General features: G+C 37.9%; 1 protein-coding gene across 24 annotated transcripts in view; it reads left to right on the forward strand.

Annotated features, from left to right (window-relative positions):
* The window catches only part of GPHN (gephyrin), a 286,068-nt gene that overhangs the window by 235,999 nt on the left and 30,745 nt on the right, over nucleotides 1–19,324 (forward strand). For all 24 annotated transcript variants that reach the window (XM_048306432.1, XM_048306436.1, XM_048306437.1 and 21 more), the window contains 5 exons: nucleotides 1,379–1,516; nucleotides 6,006–6,098; nucleotides 9,112–9,167; nucleotides 15,015–15,134; nucleotides 19,265–19,323. In XM_048306432.1, the coding sequence (XP_048162389.1) occupies nucleotides 1,379–1,516; nucleotides 6,006–6,098; nucleotides 9,112–9,167; nucleotides 15,015–15,134; nucleotides 19,265–19,323 (466 nt within the window). The remainder of the gene's footprint in view (nucleotides 1–1,378; nucleotides 1,517–6,005; nucleotides 6,099–9,111; nucleotides 9,168–15,014; nucleotides 15,135–19,264; nucleotide 19,324) is intronic.

Raw genomic sequence — 19,324 nt, forward strand, 5'->3', positions numbered from 1 at the left:
CTTTTATCATCCTGTTACCTTCTAAATACGCACAAAGAGATTGTTCAAAAAATTTCTTCCAGAATCATTCCTGGAAGAATTAGGTGGGCAGTTTTACTTGTCTCTACTTCTTCCTCTGAAAGATAGTTACCGTGTTAATAGCAAAAATAATTAGTGAACAATCTCTCACATAAAAAGGCAAGCATGTGTGAGTGCTGAACAAGTTTTTTATATACAGATTAATTAAGAAGCCTTGTCTTCTGAAGGAAGGACTTAGACTCCATGATTGTTGTGCTATTTTTTACTTACTTTTAATTAGAAGACTACACTTAAAGCAATAATCTGGTTTTTTTGCAGAATCTGGAGGCAGATGTGCAACAACAAATTAGATATTTATGTAGTGACTGTAAAGCAAAATCATGTCAATAAAAATTAGTTTCTATTATTTGTTAATGCTTTCTGTATTGTGTTACTTAGGAATATCATTACATATCACATATAGAACATCACCTACTTTGGCTCTCATAAATACCTTCTTGTTCTAGGTAAATCCTTTCAAGATACTCTGCAGTTGTAATTGTCTTCATCTTTTGGTTTTTATCTGTTACTCTTGTTTATGTATTCCTGCAATAGTTCTCTCTTCAGTTGCTTATCTTCACTTTCAAAATCCTTCAAAGCTTGTTGTCCCCTTGTTTAATCTCTCAGTAAGTATCATGGATTCAAACATGCTGTTGGCTTCATTTTCAAACAACTTCTGTCATATTTTCTCCCTACCTGTCCCTCACACTTGGGAAAAGTAAGCTTTCCTTAAGTTGTCCTACTGCCTTCACTCTAATCATACATTTAAACAACACTTTGCTATGGTGACAACAAAATCTTGTCAATTGGTAGGATGCCCACTAGCCGGAGACACTGTCTGCTGTCTTGACTGCCCAGTGGTTTAATTGTGCTCTATCTTCCTTTTGAACCTTTTGACTCCCATCTCACTCTTGGATTGTAGGTTCACTGGCACGCTTTATCTGTGTATGGCACAGAGCATGTTGAGATGTTTGTGCAGAACAGAATGGAGTGAATTGTCCTGAGTTCATAGAACTGAGTTAGTCTCAGAGTATCATCATCAGTGTAAAATACTGCATCACCTTGAAGGGTTTCTAGTTTAGTTTAACCAATCTTTTCATGTTCATCAAGACTTCTGGTATGTTCTTGATTATAAATAAGAATATACACTCTCTTGATTCTAGTTGAATACAGTGTCTGACATGAAAGCTCAGTAGTGATAACTAACTAATTTAATTTGCTCCAAAGTGCCATGTTAGTTTCAGTAAAATCGTTTAAATGAACATCACTACCTGAATCTGGTCATTGTAGCGCACATAAACTTGCTTCTTTCTCATTGCAGGTCACAGTGCTGTTGACATTACCAAGGTAGCGAGAAGACATCGCATGTCTCCATTCCCATTGACATCTATGGACAAGGCCTTCATCACAGTTCTGGAGATGACCCCAGTGCTTGGAACAGAAATCATCAATTACAGAGGTATTTTAAGTTGGATTCTTCGTGAGCATCAAGGCTATGCATTATCTGGGAGATTGTTCTTGATACATAACAAAACTATGACAGGAAATACGCTGAAAAGTGAACCTAAAGTAGGTAGGGAAGCAGAAACCTCCTCCAGGGGTTCTTCCAGATTGTCCAAAAGTAAGGTGGTGAGCAAAGAGATTGTGGAACTGTAAACCTCAAGAGGCAAAAACATTTAGGACATTGGTGTGCTACAGACAGCAGAGAGATATCAATGGTTTCTGAATGGAATATTCTGTCTTCTGGCTTGGAATTTCAAAGTTTTCATGCTCTTTGCCAAATCTTTGTGCTACCAGAAGCCTTCAAGATGTCTTCATACTGACATACCGATTTAGCAGACTATATGTAATATAACACTTGTGCATTTAGTGACTCCAAGCAGAGTTCAGTGCTCCCCTGTGCTTTGGCAGCACAGTTTCTGAGAAGATGCTCCATATCCTCCATTCAGAACAGCACCAATACTGGATCAACAAGGAATATGCATAATACACCCTGCACTTTTTAATAATGGTGTGCAGATTAGAAGAAGGCATTAAGGCATAAATGCCTAAGCATAACTATTGTGCCTTTTTGGGTAGCTGTCAGTTAAATGTCTTCGCTAAGACAGCCCTTTGTGAACAATATGATGAGCTGCAGGGTTGGGTACATTCAGTCCAAATGAATGCTATGTATGCAACACTGAATTCCTGAAATAAAGGATGAAAGACTGGCATCTGCCTCCCTGAAAAATAAGCACATCATATATTTATTTTGGTATGTCAGATACAGTTATGGTACTGCAGGATTATGATTCTTCTTTGCATAAAAGAAGTTTTGATTCTAATTCCAGAACATATGTATTGTTATTCCTGGCACTCTTATTCTTTCAAAAATAATGAACTGAGTCTGCTGAGTCACCATAGTTTTGACTCTCTTCCCTCTCACCCAAAACACAAGTGTTAGATCCATGGTAACATTAATAGAGACAGATTCTTGATTTAATGTTCACATAATTGTACCGACAATTCCTTCATATTTTTGCACTGTAGTGCAAAATTTTGTCTTGCAATTTATTTTTAAAGTAGTATACACTTATTTTAGCACTGTAAGATTTCCAAGTATGTAGTATGAAATTTCAGGATTGAGCCTATAAGAGACAGCCTTAAGGACATGTCTGTGTCTGTGATACTGCAAATTCAATTCTCTTAATCTACAGATACAAATATCAAGATGGAAATGCACTTTCAGAACTTCTGAAGTGATCATCATAATGTTATAGACATACATAGGATTGTTTTGTATAGGCATATGTGTGTGTGTGCACATGTATGTGTTTGATAAAAGATGTTAATTTTGAAGAATGCAATTCATTAAAAACCAGTTTTTCATGTAGCTACGGGTTTATTTATTTTTCTGTTCATATACATCTAATTTCAGAAAATAATAAGAAGTAGTCCTGAAGGTCTGAAACTGGATTCAGAAAAGCACTATTGTGCTGTGTCTGTTTTCTTTGTGAGTTTGTGTCTTGATTTAACACTGAGCTTCTGAAAACTATCTTTCAGGAGTACAGTTTCTCCCTAAGGAAAGTGAAATGTGTAAAATTCTAGGAGTGCTAATTGCCTAATTAATTTAACCTGATTTAGTTACACTACTAAACATATTTCATAGCATTCATCCTGATAAATAAAGCTGCTGAATGTTATTCTGTACAGATACCCAGTACAGTCCTGATTTTATTCTTGATTAAGTCAAGGTATACTGTATCACAGATCTATCTATTCTCTCCTAACATGAGGGAGAGGATTATTAAAGTTATCTTTTGAAACATGTCTTTCATGCTGGTGTGTTGCTCAGTGACTGTATAGGTTATTTAACCTTTTTCATATTTAAAAAACAGAAATGTCATAAACCAAAAGCATCTGAAGCATGGTTCTCACCTGCCATCATCGATATCTTGCATGAAGCCCCCAATTAGCCTTTTATTCCAAATAAATGAGGTTACCTGAATGTAGCTCTGTGGGCACATAAAGTTAAGTTTTTAGACAACATGATTATGATTATTCTTCTGAAACTAAGAAGAGACAGCGGTTTAATTGATAATAAAATTGTAATGCAGAAGCAATCTACATTTTATGGGCTGAAGCCCGAGAACAGCACATTTATTTTGGTCTAGTCCAAGAGCCTAAGTGAATGTTTTGATAGCATTGACTTTTCATGTCATGCTGAAGTGCTACCAGGGCAATATTTACAAAATCCATCACCTCCTAGTACAAGATCTGCCTTATTGCTGTGCCCCAGAGAAATCAAAGTTCTTCACAGAACTGTACCAGTTTCACCACCTAAGCTTAGCAAATACCCACATTTGAAAAGTGACTTTAATAATTTTCCATTTTGTGTTAGAAGGCTGTGAGCTTCACAAGGGACAGTTTGATGACATTAAAATAATTCAGAACATCCTTCTGAATTACAATTAATCAAAATAAGGTCAAACTGTATTTTTAGGATAATTTCTTAAATAAGAGAGAGTATAAAGGTACTCAAGATTGTCCTCTAGTTGCTGACTTGCTTCATTTTAAATGCCTAAGGCTACTTCAACAAACAATTCTTACCTTTTTCTTCTTATAATGAAACTCATTCCCATTACTGGCTAGCCATTTATTCCTTTCAAATATTGCATGGCAGTATGCCAAGAACATACTGTTCAACTTTGCTCTAATTGGTGTGATTTTGCATGCAGACACAAAGCAGAAGGAAGGCACAACTTGCCTGCTAAAATTAGAAGTATCACTTTTGTATGAGATTCTATGTATCTGTGAACAAAGGATGTTTTTACTAGGCCTTTGATAGCTGCCTTTTCTGTGCTATAATTTAAATGTATGTGTCTGCATTCCTTTACTCAGTATAAGTGTACAAGCTTTTGTGAGCTTTCTAATGACTTCTGTATTGTGTATCACAGGCACTGATACACAGGTTTGCACGGGTGAATTAATGGCCATCACAAAAGTGCTTTTCTAGTTGCTTTAATGGGTTTCAGCAGCATTTTCATGGCAATGGTTATTTCAGCAATGCAGCATGAATATTGACTTCAGGCTCAAAGTTGATACATATGGATATGAGTACAATGATGTTGTAGTTATGATAATTAATTGCTAACTAAATCCCTTTGAGTTAATAAGCAAAATATAATTTTCATTATAATACCACTTCATTGGAGCTGAACATTTTCAAATCGAGTAGGTGCACTTTTTAACAAAACCTGTCCATTTAGTGTGTGGCACTAGCTCTTCTGCCTTCCCTGGGAATCCAGAACCATACTGATTTCCCTGTCTGTAAAATAAGAAACACACTTTATGCACTTTTCTTTTTTGGCACATCTCAAAGATCATAATCTCTAAAGTACATATCCATGCAAATTCTCCTGGCAGAAATAATCCTGCATCCTCTCACTCCGTCATTCTTTCAGCTGGATGTTGCCTTCCTGTGCCACAGTGCACTGTAGGAGCAGTGGCTTCTATTATGAGCAGGGCTTCCTCCTTCTACTTAGGCATACTGGAATCAAGCCAATCTCAGTAGTTCTGACCCATGTGTCCCTTCCCAGTATATCTAATCACACATGTAATAAATCTGCTTTCCCTCTCACACCGTATCAAGGGGTAAGTTACATGTTTTCCACTCTGTTCTATATCATACTAAAAAAAAGCTCTTCCTGGTGCCATAAATGTATCAGCCACTTGACTGAGGGAGAAGTAATTCATATTAGTCCCTACAGGGAGGCTGAAACAAATTACAGCTCATCAGTCATAGTTGCTAAGTGTAGAGAAAGAGTATGTTTGAAACAGCTATTAAAATATTTAGAACTATAACAGTGTAAATTTACATAAATAATTCTGTCACTTATGTGCACTCACCTTCCATTAAGCAGGAATGCTCTCAGTGATTAGGTGAAGCTAATCTATTGCAAAACTTCTTTGTCAATTTATGAAAACTTGTCCATCGTTGCCATTCTCAATTCATCACCTCTCACCTTTTGTGCACAGGATTCACTTTTGAAAAGTCATTTTAAAAGTTTTTAAAAAAGAAGTTTAATAGAAATTCAAATAAAGGAAAATAAAGAAAATACATATATTTAAGAGATGTTAGGGGGAAAAATTGTCCTGAAGAAACAAATACTTGTTTTTCTGTCTGATCCTTAATCAGAGCTATCACCTTTGGGTTTGGGTACTTGGTATTCAAATCTATTGTGAGCAATTTCACTATAACCAGGAGCACAGACTTGAACAAATCCTTTATCACTACTTTCAGACTCCATTCTTTTTTCCTTTATGTAAAGTCAAAAATCAAAAGCCGGAGAGATCTCTATGTCCCATACACATACATTTCACCTCTTGGGAGCGCACTGTTGTTAACTTCGTTTCCCCCTTTCACTCACTGTAATGACACAGAGCATCGTCTTTTCTTTTTTCTCTAGATGGAATGGGCCGAGTCCTTGCTCAAGATGTATATGCAAAAGATAATCTGCCACCATTTCCAGCATCAGTAAAAGACGGTTACGCTGTCAGAGGTAAACACTCTCTTTGTGGACATGAAGTACAGTGTCTGCCACTTTGTAGCATGTTAATTCATCTGGTTTGGATCCATCAGGGGTTATTTTGGTTTAGATTTGATACAGATCATTGCTGAGGTCACAATTATATAAAATGCAACTGTCTTGAAGGAAGGCCATAAAGCTGAGCTCAGATCTTTTAAGTGGATACATGTGTACACAAGCAAATGTGCATCCAGGTGTGCTCCTAGATGTGGATCTCTGTTCCTCATGTGTTTCTTGGAAACATTTAAAATTCAGGAAAATAACAGAACATCTTTTTCTGAATTACAGATTCATCTTCTATTCCTCTGTTGTAGATTTAATGAGGATTTTCTTACATATCTTGTTACAGATAATAATTGTTACAGATACTGATTGCATCAGAGAATTTTCAAAAAACTCACCGGAATGTTCTCTTACAGACACATCTCAAAAGAAGAGGTTCTTACTTTAAAAATATTGCTGCTGACATATATAAATAAAATTAGTTGTATGACTTTATTCATTGCAAGCAACGAATGTGGTTTCCCAAGAGACCTGAATTCATACTCTGCTTTGCCAGTAGGTGCTGTATCATTTTGAGCCAGTTGCTTCTCTGTGCAGCAGTTTTTCCCTTTGTAAAGTAAGAACAATGATGCTCACCTCATATATCTATGAAGGAAATTTAAAATATACAGAATTGAACATTATACTAGTAGTGATTTAATTCTGGTAGTGGTTGAATCATCACAAGACCATGTTGAAACTTGTACGCAATAGCTAACCTTTTTCTAGGGACATTAAAATATCTTTTTTGTTACTGGCAGCTGAAACCATGGCAAGCAACTGCCCATGAAATAGACTGTCTGCAGACTCATGCAATGGATGTAATCCAGTAGCTTCCCCATAGATTTGATATAAAAATAAAATTTCAGGTCTACAAGATGAGTGTGTGTGAGAGACAGGCAGACCAAAATGACTAGTAATAGCAGCAAGGGAGTGCATATGTAGCCCGAGGAATACAGGTAATGTAACACTGAGAAAAGCTAAGAGGGTGAGCTCTGAGTAGAATGCTGAGTGACAAGGGCCTTAGGATCAAGCCAGTGCTGTCTTGCAACCTGATTGCTGCAGGGTAAGGCAAAGCACGAGTACAATTTCAGTAAACATGCAGAATGAGCAGAGTGATCATGAAGTACAGCAACTTCTGTCAGAACCAATACACAAACCCTCATTTTGGTGGTGGATTCAAGTAGAGTAACACTGAGATATTTGAATGCATCCAGAAAAGGATACTAAAGCTGGTGAAAGGGCTGGAAGGAATGTCCTATGAGGAGTGGCTAAGGACTTTGGGTTTGTCTTGTTTGAAGAAAAGGAGGTTGAGAGGTGACCTCATGGCTCTCTACAGCTCCCTGTAGCGGTGAAGGGCACAGGTTGTCCAGCGACATTATGTGTGGAAATGGTTCAAAGCTGTGCCAGGGAAGGTTTAGATTTGACATTAGGAAATATTTCTTTGCCAGGAGGGTGGGCAGACACTGAAACAGACTTCCTAGAGAGTGGGTTGATGCCCCAAGCCTGTGTGTCAAAGACGTTTGGACAATGCCTTTAATAATTTTCTTTACATTTAGGTCTGCCCTGAATTCATCAGGCAGTTCTATTCTCCTCTATTGTTTTTGTTCTAATCTTATTGTTCTTGTGAACCTGTTGTCTTTGGATATGAGGAAAAAAAGCTTTTAGGCAGAGATAATATTGACTACATTAATGGATACTTCTTAAGCAAAGTTAAAGATAAGCTTTCAGTGGCATAAAATGTCTGCCCAAACCCCTGTCTTTTTCTCATTTTATATCAGTTGTACATCATCTATAAACTTTGTCTCCATATTACTATTAGTGAGGGAATAAAATCTAATTCAGTAGCATTTTATCAGGTTTAAAATAATTTTGCTATTAGGGGTTTCTTTCTCTTCTTTTGCTGGATCATCCAAGCGCATTTTTTGCAGTGAAGGTCTGATAACTGTTTTCAGTAGTATTACATACATTATTCAAGCATATCTTAAATAGTTGAAGAGTCCATTTCTACTTTGTTATTTTAGCGTTTGCTCTAAAGCTCATAGATTAGTCTGTTTGATAGGCTTTTAAAGTTAAGTTAATTATTAGTCTTCAAACGTGACTAAGTACCATAGATAATGATCTGCAAAGCTGCAGCCAGTGCATGAGAACAAATGTGGTAAATCATTATAGACTGAATGGGCATCCTTCCTGAAAGCAGTTATTCTCTATACAAGGTTACCTAGGTGGATATTAAGGGTGCCTGAAGTAAAACAGAAGTTATTAAGACAAAGGTTGTCACTGATTAGACTTCATCTCTAGGAAATCAACTTTTGACAGCTACAGATTTAAAATTAATAATAACACATATTTATATGTGATCATTCAAGCCTAGTTTGTTTGAGCATGCTTGGCAGCGTGACTGCTGTGCTTGGAAAGGCAGAGTTGCTTGTTGTTCATACATGCTTTACACCATGGTAAGGCCTATAATACCACTAATGCAACTTGCTGAAAACCTTTGACGCAGGCAGGAGCTTAAATGCCATTAGTAATTGTGCCTTTGTTGTCCCTGTAAAAATGCAGATTTACTAAATTGGAAGTCCTGAAGACTTGTTAAATCAGTGACCTCTGACTCTTAATTTTCAGTATTGCAATACTGTCATGAACACTCTTAAATCTTTGTTATTAATGTAATTCCTCCTAGTCTTCATTTACATGACCTCATACTGCCCAGAAATTTTCAGTTAAAAATACTCTGTTCTCTAGAACCTGTGTTTTTGAAAATAATAAACACATCTCAAAAGGACCTAAAAAGTAAAATGTTTGCAGAACTTCTATAACCTTAGTCATGATGACACTGCAGAACTGAACAGTAGATCATCTTTGCTCTTCTCCTGTTCTTAATTTACAATGCCATAATTTGTTTTGGTTCAGCCTTTACCATTTGTGTTGTCCCTCTTAACAGCTGCTGATGGCCCAGGAGATCGATTCATCATAGGGGAATCCCAGGCTGGTGAGCAGGTGAGCACAATTTCTTTTCTTTTTTTTTAATGTATTTTTCTTCTGTAAGATTTTGCTTTGTATTTTTACAAGCCTTGCTAGTGCTTCAAAATTCAATAGTCTTGGATGTGGTGTGAAGTAGGACACAGCTGTACTGACCCTCCTCATATGTGCCTTGGGATGTGATTTCAGAAAGTGAGGTAGTACAGTTATATAAGGAACTAACAAGGATATCCCAAAATACTTCAGTGCATTGTGCTGACATGTCTGATAGGAGTGCATACAGTAACCTTCTGCCCTGGTACAATGTTGGAGGACATGAAATTTCTCATGGTGCAACCATTCATAAGCAGAGAAAAGCATGATTTATCCCCCCTCTTGCTGACAGATTTTTAAAGTATGCCAGCCCAATAACTGTTTTTGTAAGATGCTTCCATTTTTCACACTGATACCTGCAAAATGAAGTGTAAGAATTTTGTATGAAGCCTTTAAAGATAGGTAATGATCAAAATGATCTTGAGGAAGCCTGTTTGAGGCTGGTTTGTGAGAAGAGTGTTTGTGCACCTTTAGTAGATACATGGATTGATTTTAAAAGCAAGTTGAGGCATGACCCATTTGTGACCTGCTGTGCTCTATAAATATTCACTAATAGATACATTTTGTGATTTGCTCTCAAATTCAAGAGTGTATTTCATGAAATTTCTGTACTAATACTGGGGTACTGGGAAAAAAAATCAGTTATGTTCCACTGCTGTTACTGTGTCCATTTAATCATACCTGCCAGCTCTGTTCGGGAGAGCATGAGTTAATCCAAAATGTTTCTCCAGCTATTTAAAGTCCTGATTTATAATTCTATGTATTTTATGTGAAATGATGGAGAAAAGGAATAAGTAACAGGCAAAACAAGGAATTGATAAGTTTTAGTGAGGATTTTATAGGGTGTCCATTTTGAGTGCTGAACACAAAAGCCCAAGTAAAATTGACGTATTTCAAAAGTCGTATCAGGTTTTAGAAGTATTACCAGTTGCAGGATTATTCCATTTTTTTTAAATGGACTTGAACTGCCTGTCTCGGTTTTGAAAGACAGGTGTCTGCTAAGGAAGGCAGAGGCCCCCCTTGAAGTGGCAGATATAACCCCTTTTCCCTCCAAGTTATTATATTTTGAAATCAAGGGCCTTTAGGCAAAGATGTGGGAAATAGGAATAACAGTTCTTTACTATATATATATATGTATATAACCAGTCAAACAAAACAACAACAACTATGGCAGTAACAGCAATCACAAACCCAGTGCCAGCCTTCTCGGCTGTCGGGCCCTTTCCCCTCGGGTGCAGTTCCGCTCGCAGCCGGCAGGGGCGCTGGCGGCTCCCAGTGAGCAGGGCAGGTGCGATGGTTCCCCCGCGGCTGCAGGGGGCGCTCCGGAGCGAGCTCGGGAAACCCGCGGCTCTGGTGCCCTGGGATCCCGGGAAGGATGGAACAAAGGCTTCACAAACCGCTGGGCAGCTGATCCCGGGCTCTCAGGAACAGCAGGCTGGAACGGCAGGGACGGACGCAAATCCCGGGTGGCAGGCGAGATGTATCCAGATGGGAAAAACCACGGAGGCCCAGGCAGGCAGGGCGAGCAGGGCTACAGCGTAGCGAAAGCTCGAAGCAGCAGCGGGGCAGGACAGCCACAGCTCGGTCTCCAGCAGGGCAGGGAAAAGCGGCTTTTGGGGTCCCGGCGTTGTTTCCAGCAGGAAGAAAGAACGGCCAAAAAGAAAGCAGCAGCAGCTCCTTTCTCTGCAGCTTCTCTCTCCGGACGCTCAGAGCGAACTGTCCCCACACCCAGGTGTAGACAAAAGAGTAGCCAGGCCCGCCCCACTCCCCTTTTTGTCTTTCTTAAGTACAGCTATTTGTCCCCTAGCAACATGCATATGGGAGAAAATTCCTTTAACAGGAAAACCTAAGACTAAACTAAAACCCCAACACTGCCTCTGAATGTGTAATAGACATTTAATTTGGCTAATCATGATAGATAGGGAGAACTGTGAAAATTGGTTTTGCTTTAGGTCCCATCCAGCATCATGAATTATACTTTGGTGTAATAGATACCTTCTCAGTACTGAGACTCATGTGAACTTAGATTAATGGATCTGTTGCACAAAACATGTAAAATTACTTTAAAGTCTAAAAAAAAAAGCAAACTGATGAATTCAGCAGTTTTTTAACCTGCCTTGTATTTTTAGCCCTTCTGACTGCATTTTTAAGCATTGGTCCAGAATCCAAAGTACTAACAACTATTTTTACAGCCCTTTTTATGATCACTATAAAATATCAAGAACCAGCAGAGCAACCCAATGAATTATCACTCCTATCACATTCCCCTGTCATCAGTATTATCATTTTGCTAGTTAAATATCACAGCAAAGTGTTGCTTAAAAGCAGTACTGTTGAAGTTGTCTGTAATGGGGAGTACTTCCCATTAGAGGTCTGAAGTGTTTCAGTGTCCTAATCAGTTCAGCAAGTTTGTAGAAAAGATAAAAGGGCAAATGGAAGCCTCCTTCCCTCCGACAGAGTTCAAGAGCTCAGAAATGTCTCTCTACAGGGACAGTCTGTCCTCCCAGATTGCTGGGAATAGGAAGGCTCTCTGGCAAGGAACAAAAATTGGGTGGGGGGGAGGCATGCAGAGAGAAACTATTTCTGAAAATACCAGTGGCAAGTTAGAAAAACAAGACTGTTGACCTCAGAATAATTGGTCAAAGTTTTTTTCTGGGGCAAACACATCTTCAGGTTCATCTCCTTCCCAAGAAATTATTTATAGCCTTGGAAGGCTCCTCAGTCTCATTTCACCCTTCAGTCACTCTCAGCAGCAACATTCTGCTTTTCATGTTACAGACCAATTAACAGAATGATTCACAGCAGGGAGTTCAAAACAGATTTAGATTTGGCTCCTCCTGTAGGGAAAAAGGTTGTGGAAATGCTAGTAGCAAGGAAGAAGATGCAGGGAGGCCGTACAGCCAAGTTGGACATTTCTGTATCAATTTTTAATTTGTGTATTTTCTGATTTCCATCTCCAGATGGTCATGTTTATGTCAACCCTTTTTTTATTGTATATCAGGGAAGGCTTTCAGACACTACCCTGTTTTGGGAAGGTTAGGGCACACTTGAGATTACTGGTCATGAGCCATCCACAGTGGCCTGTGTGTGAAACACTTAACCATAGGAAAAATGGCTTTCCTTCTGTAGATTTACATAGTCAGACCATAGCATTTCCTGCAAGACTTTCTAAAGGGGTTTGTAAGAGGCACTATGACTAACCAGCTACAATATAGGATGAGAAGCAGACATTTTCCACTATTCCATTAACTTGTGCCTTTTTACAGAAAGGTGCGTGGATCATTCTAAATCACAGGAGAGGTGTAATCATGTGCAGGAGAAAATGCCTGAGATACGGGCTGTGCTTAGTAGATTATTTCTGGGGTTTATTCAGTGACTAAAATTGAGTAGATTATCAGTAATTAAGGCAAAGGACAGAAACCAGTATTCCCCCATTGCAGGTAAAAGTGAGATCTTAAAGGCCTCTAAGAGAGCTGCTGTGAAATTTTTGTACATTAATACGTTTTCTGAGAAGCAGTCATTTCTTTATCTTCATAGTCTCTGTCATAGAGGTACACAGCCCTGGAGATTCACAAATGAATCTGGTGGTTGACTTTTCTTCATAAAGTTAATCTGATCAAATTCTCAGCAGACAAAAAGGAAATTAAATGTATGAGCAACATAACCAGTTCTAAAAGCAGCTGTTATTGTATCATAAATTTGTTTAAATGTATCACATCATTGCATCTCAAAAAATTCACTCATCTAACAATAAACTCCAAAAACATGGTTAGTTACAGCACGTTTCATCACCATAGACTCTGATTTGTGGCAGTGGTAGACATTTTGTGTTCTTTGTGGTGCTTTTTAAATGGGAGAAATTTTTTATGCAATACATTTTTCCTCTGAAAATTGTCACTTAAGTCAGCAATACTTAGTAAGTTCGAAACAATATTACCTATTTGTAATGTACCTTTAGATTATATCTACAATGGTATGCAAAATACATAATCCAAGGCATAAGTTTTGCCTTTTGTAACATTTCTTTTCATAAAAATCAAAATTACACACTAGATAGCATTCTTTTCCCTTTTAAGCTGCTTTAATATAAATGGCAGTATCTCTGCTATCCATCCACAGCTCCTTGAATAGTCTGTGGTAAGAAACAAATGCCATTTTCTTAAAAATATTATTTTTATGTCATCTGGTTTAGATACCTAGGTTAGGATAACATGAATCTTGCCCTAAAAACACACTAACCGTGACATATGGCAAGTGTGGGGTTTTTAAGTTTATATTAGCATTTTATTTATGTTCTTCTCTGAGGATATTAGATTTCCATTACCTGTAGAAAAGGGTCAAGATTCAGTCAGTTCCAGGCTCAGTTGTTTCATGGGATATGTAGGTGGCTGTAGTACTGTGATAAACCAGGTAAAAACCATTCCCAGCCTCTTCCTAGGGCTTCTGTCCCAATGAATAGCCTTTGAAATACACACATTTCAAAGTAAGACTCACCTTTCAGAGGTTATGACAGCGCTGGAGTAGAAGAATAGGCGAGGCAAACAGCTTTATACAGCTGAAGTGCTGACCACTGGTCTGGAGTTTGGTAGTCTTTGTCAACCTCCTGACCAAAGTCATGGAGTAAATGCCTGCTGGGCAGGAGCAGGTAACAGCACCTGGGCAGTACTGCCTGCGGACCTGTGGGTTGCTGTCAAATATCTGCTAATCACAGTTTGAGAAGTATTGGATGTATTCCAGCGCTGCATATGGAATATAGAGTCAATCTGCACACGAATTATACGTGTGACACGTACAGAATATGCTGCTCTGATCACAGCTGTGTAGATCTGTGTGTAGCACATGTTCACTACTAACAGTAAAGCTTAAATAAGCCGGACTTACTGCAGTGCCATGGGGAGCCAGCAATGAAATCTCAGTCATCATATCAGCTTCTTTTAGTTCCATTTTTTTAGGAATATTTTCTTTAGTTATTTATTTCTTAGGTAGTTATGGTCAAATTATGGTTTTACCCTGGATTTTGACAAATGTTTATTAAAATAGTCTTCCTGGTGAGAAATGTTATTAAAACCATGTCATTTGTTTTATCATGTTGTTCTGATATTTTTATATTCTTTGTATTGCTTCTGCTGAAACTTTTTAATGTCCTGTGACTTTATAGAATTGTAGAATATTATCAGTTTTAGGCTATTCTAAATTGACCCTCACAAAGATAGATATTCTCTGTGAACTAGTATTGAGCCATCTCTCAGTATTAGGAAATCTGCTTAAAAATTAAGCAGTTGGTTACATTACTATTATATATTGGTTTTCCATATATAGTGTGCTGGTAAAATAAAACAGAACAAAAATCCAACCAAAGCAAAGCAATTTCAGCCCTGGCGACCAGAGTATTCTGCAAAAATATTTATGTACTGAGGACTGCCAGATTTTTGCTCATGGAAGTTTCCAGAAGGTCACCATCTAACAGTTAAATTTCTAAGCCAGTTATTTTTCTGTGCCAAGTATTCTTCTGAGTATCAGTATATTTCTTCTTCTGAAAGTTGTTCATGTGATAGAAATACAAGGAGATAAAACTGAAGCCATATGTGGCCATATAAATAAAGCCAGGTGTGAATTGGAGTTTATTGTACCTGTTGATATCACTCACAGTACATCAAGAGTAGTGCTGCAAGTAAGAATTCTGGTCTTTCAGGTAGATTACTTGCATAAAGTTCAAGTGGTTTGAAATTTTTATTTCAAAAGTAGATTAGTTTCTGGTTTTTTATTTTTCAGCCAACTCAGACTGTGATGCCTGGTCAGGTAATGCGTGTTACAACCGGTGCTCCAATTCCGTGTGGTGCTGATGCCGTGGTGCAAGTGGAAGATACAGAGCTCATCAGGGAATCAGATGATGTGAGTCACAATTTAAAAAACTCATTTTTCTTTTGTGTGCAGCAGAAAATGGCACATGATACAACCCTGTAAATATGAAAGACAGTCATACAGAAAAGCTCTTCAGTAATCTCAGAAGTTTGAGGTTTTTTGCATCAGTTCCTAGTGGCAATTCTCACTTTTTCAGGCTGTGTTAACAGTACCACAGACCTTCCTGTTCTGACTGATTTTTCATCAAAATTGTTGAATGCTGACTCTAAAATACTTGGGAGCATGATTTGAGTGGAAGGCAAATGCCTCCTGGAAATCCATGCCTACAGTCCAATTTGAATGCCTACTGTACTGTATTCACATTTTAAAATACAGGCTAGTGGAAATCTCACCAAATAAGAAGGGGGAAAGTTTTCTTAAATTACATATTGATCTCAGAATAATACATTGAATTACTGCTGATGTAATTAAAGCTGAATATGATTTCCTGTGGGAAAGTGAACTGTTTTAAGTGCTGCAAAATCCATGGGATGACATGGGTTCTTTTAAACTGTTCTATGAAGAGGGTTCTGTATTATCAGAGTTGATCTTGTTTCAGCAAAGGTGAATTTGGTGGATTTTGGAGAATACATCTTGTACGAATACCTTCCAATGAATCTGTTTAGAAAAAGAGGTTTTGTTATGAGACAGGGGAAGTAAATGCTTCCCAAAATTTTTTAAACTACAACTAAGAATTTAAAAGACCTTTGTGCTTCTTTAAAATGAGAACATTACTGAATTTAAGACCTCTGAAAACCAGGAAATGGTTACGGTGCATATTCCCCCAGAATGTAGACATAGCCCTGGTTTTGAACAGATTTTCCAGCCTACCTGTAAATCATACTGGTGCACTACCTTACAGATGCTGCAAATATGAACATAGAAAGAAAACTCATTAAAAAACACAGAAAAAATATGAATACTGTAGTAGTAATTCATTATGCACAGTTGTCTCAACATAGTGAAATGTGCTTTTTATGAAGCAGAGGAGCTCTCTCTAGACAACTTTATTCCAAAGAGTCCATCTTAAACTTCTTTTATGTTCAGAGAATTGCTTCCGAATCCCAGCTGTGATTTCAGGGCACTATCATCATGTTTGCTGTCATCTGAGAGACTTAAGGCAAGAAGATACGTCTCTTATTGACACAACTTCCAAGTTCAGCTTTGGAATGAACTATCTGTATGGTTCTGTGCTCAAATCAGCCTTTGCTCTACTGCTGCTGTTCTGACAAGCTGTTCCACTTCACTACAGCTCAGTGTCAGCACAGTGATTGCAGCTGGGGTGTAAGAGATGAATTCTAGTGTTCAACACTGATAAAGACAGCAAAGACTGAAACACACTCTAGGGATTCTTTCTCATGCCTTATTAAATGCATAGATTTTTACATCTAATGAACTCAGCAAGCTGTCTAGGCTGTCCTTCAGAGGACAGAGGAATTACTGAAATTATCCATCCTGCTTTGAGGTTACAGATGTATATGTATAGATTTTATCTTCCTGGGAAATACACCATTGCCTTCACTGCTTGTTAATTGCTCCATTAGCCTTACTGAGCAAGTTTTTTGTGGCCATTGCCCACCTCATCATGAGAGGACTATCACATTGCAGAGCAACACACATGGAAACCTTTTATTTTTCTACTTCTTCTTTGGATGACTCTGCCCTGCCTTCCACTTTTTACATGCATGCTCTCCTCTGCATGTGAGAACAGGTTATTTGGCTATGTGCTTAAACTCTGAATATTTTCACGAATGGTCAGCCACCTTCAACTCCTTTTTCTTGCCTGTAAGTATGAGGTAGGACTCTTTAGTTTCTGCTTGTCTTTGAATAAACTGCTCTATGAATCCTGTTGATAATAATTAGTATAATTTAATTAATATGTTAATTTTTTTCTCCTTCTTTTCATGTCTGGGTGGCTACGTATTTCAAAATTTTTTTTTTTTTTAGTGTTAAGAACTCCTTAAGGAGCCCCTTCAGGGCTGGGATTTAACTGAAGTGAAATCTTTAACATCTGAAAAATGTTCTTCTGGAAAGAGATTACTTTTCAAAGGAACTCATTCCTTGAGTTCTAGTTGCGGTACCAGTATTTAAATTTCATAGCAAACATTCCCCAAATGACCTTAGAAACCATAGGCCTGAAATGAATTATGTCTATACATCAGGAAGAAAAATTCTCATCAGCTTGCCAAATGCACATTCATTAGGAAACATGTCCACACCTTTTTCATTTTGAGTTTTTATGTCACCTTGTAGGAGAAAGGAGCCCAGTGTGATCAACCAAAACAAGAGTTAGATCCTGCCTCAAGCCCAAGCATCAGTGTATCAGCATGGATGCCAACTGTTCACAGCCACCAAAGCCACTCAGATATAGTTCAAAATGTATTAATACACAGCAAGAATGCTGCCTGACACACACCAAATGAAAGATGTTCTCAGCATAATGCCATACCTCCCTGCAAGCCCCTCTAGCCACCTTGAATTATGTTGTATTCCTTAAGCATTCTGGGATATCCATCAGTTCCACAGACATCAATCTCTGTATACCACCATGTTGTCCATAGTCACACTTTCCACGGTGCCTTCTAAACCTGGGATTGCTGAGTTCCTCAAAAGCCTTTTTTTTTAGTTATTTCCCCTAATCCAGCAGTCCTAGATAGGACCTTTTATATTAATCAAACATGTCATTCCCTCTCCTCTTGTTTCTCTTAAAATCTTCTATCCATCTTTAAATGTTATCAAAGATATGGAAATTTCAAACCTTCATGACTGAACAACCATTGCCAGAGTGTCATAAAAATAAAGTAATTATGGGACTAACCATTGCCCCAAATTTTTATTGCTAGACTCAAGTGTCTTTTACAGCCTCAGGTGGCAATAAGGGGCAAAAGGCCATTCTGGGCACCAGCACAGCCAATTTGATCGCTCACAGCCAAAAATTGTCTCTTATACAAAAAGGGTAAGTACAAAAGAGACAGAGTTTGCAATAAAAGCTTCTGAAAAGCATATGAAAATACTGGGATGAAGTAAGAAATTTTTTTGTTAGTAATTTTCTGGTTTTCAGGGGTTTAAATTCTCACAGTAGGTAAACAGAATCATAATCTCTTATAACACATTCATTAGCTTTAACTTTGGGCCCTTAAGTTTAGACCATTTAGTTTGAACTCAGAAACTGAGGCCCATATCACCTTTATGAAAAAAATCCCATTGTCCTATACAACGCTTCTGTTTTTGTAAAAATTCCAAATAACACTGACCTGCCTTGTTTTTCTTGTAATATTAGTGTCTGATTTATAACTTCGAGGTATTTAAATATGAAGCACTACATGACAATGTAAAAACAAAATTTGTTTCAGTCTAAGTTTAGATTTAGTGCTACTGACAGGCTGGCACTATCTCAAAGATGACTGTATATATCATCAACCCATTTGTAGGGCTTAAAATTAAATATTAACAATACAGGTTATGTGCCTTTTATTGGCATTGAATGAATCACCAAACCATTGACATTCTGAGCGAGGAAATGCATCAGACTTTTCAGGCCATTGTCTCTTGTTCACAGTAAATAAACAAGATGAATGAGCCACTTTCTGATTCGTACAAAGCTCTCAAGTAGGAGTATCCATTACAGGAATCTATATGAAAATCCTGAAACAGCTGCAGCATATAGCTTCTTCCCACCTTTCTGCTAATGTAGTGGCCTACTGTCTGCCAGCCTAATGGTCTTTTTGAAGTGCCATCTTTGAAATGGTTTGGGCAGATCAACTTGGTTGAGAGGAGTAGAAAGAATCCACTCAGTATACCAGATCAACAGATTGTAACACAGGAAAGCTGTAGAAACACGGGTATCATTAAAAAAAAAATAGGAAGCTAAAACTATGTATTCAGTGCTGGTCCTCCCCTGGTGAGCTCGTCATGAAGAACATTTCTTAAAATGCTGTTCAGTTTTAGCACACATTATGTTACAACCTTGACAAACAAATCAGGAGAACAATATGATGCTTAAACCATAATGTCTCAGTGTAATGAGTGCTATAAGCTGTGTAGACTTCTGAGAAATTAAACATTAATTTTCTTTGAATAGCTCAGCTGACCATATGTGATGTCCTTGTGTTTGTTCCTAGGGCACTGAAGAACTAGAGGTTCGAATTCTGGTGCAAGCTCGACCAGGCCAAGATATCAGG

The sequence above is a fragment of the Corvus hawaiiensis genome, chromosome 6, assembly GCF_020740725.1.
Source record: "Corvus hawaiiensis isolate bCorHaw1 chromosome 6, bCorHaw1.pri.cur, whole genome shotgun sequence".
In the NCBI taxonomy this organism is placed as follows: domain Eukaryota; kingdom Metazoa; phylum Chordata; class Aves; order Passeriformes; family Corvidae; genus Corvus; species Corvus hawaiiensis.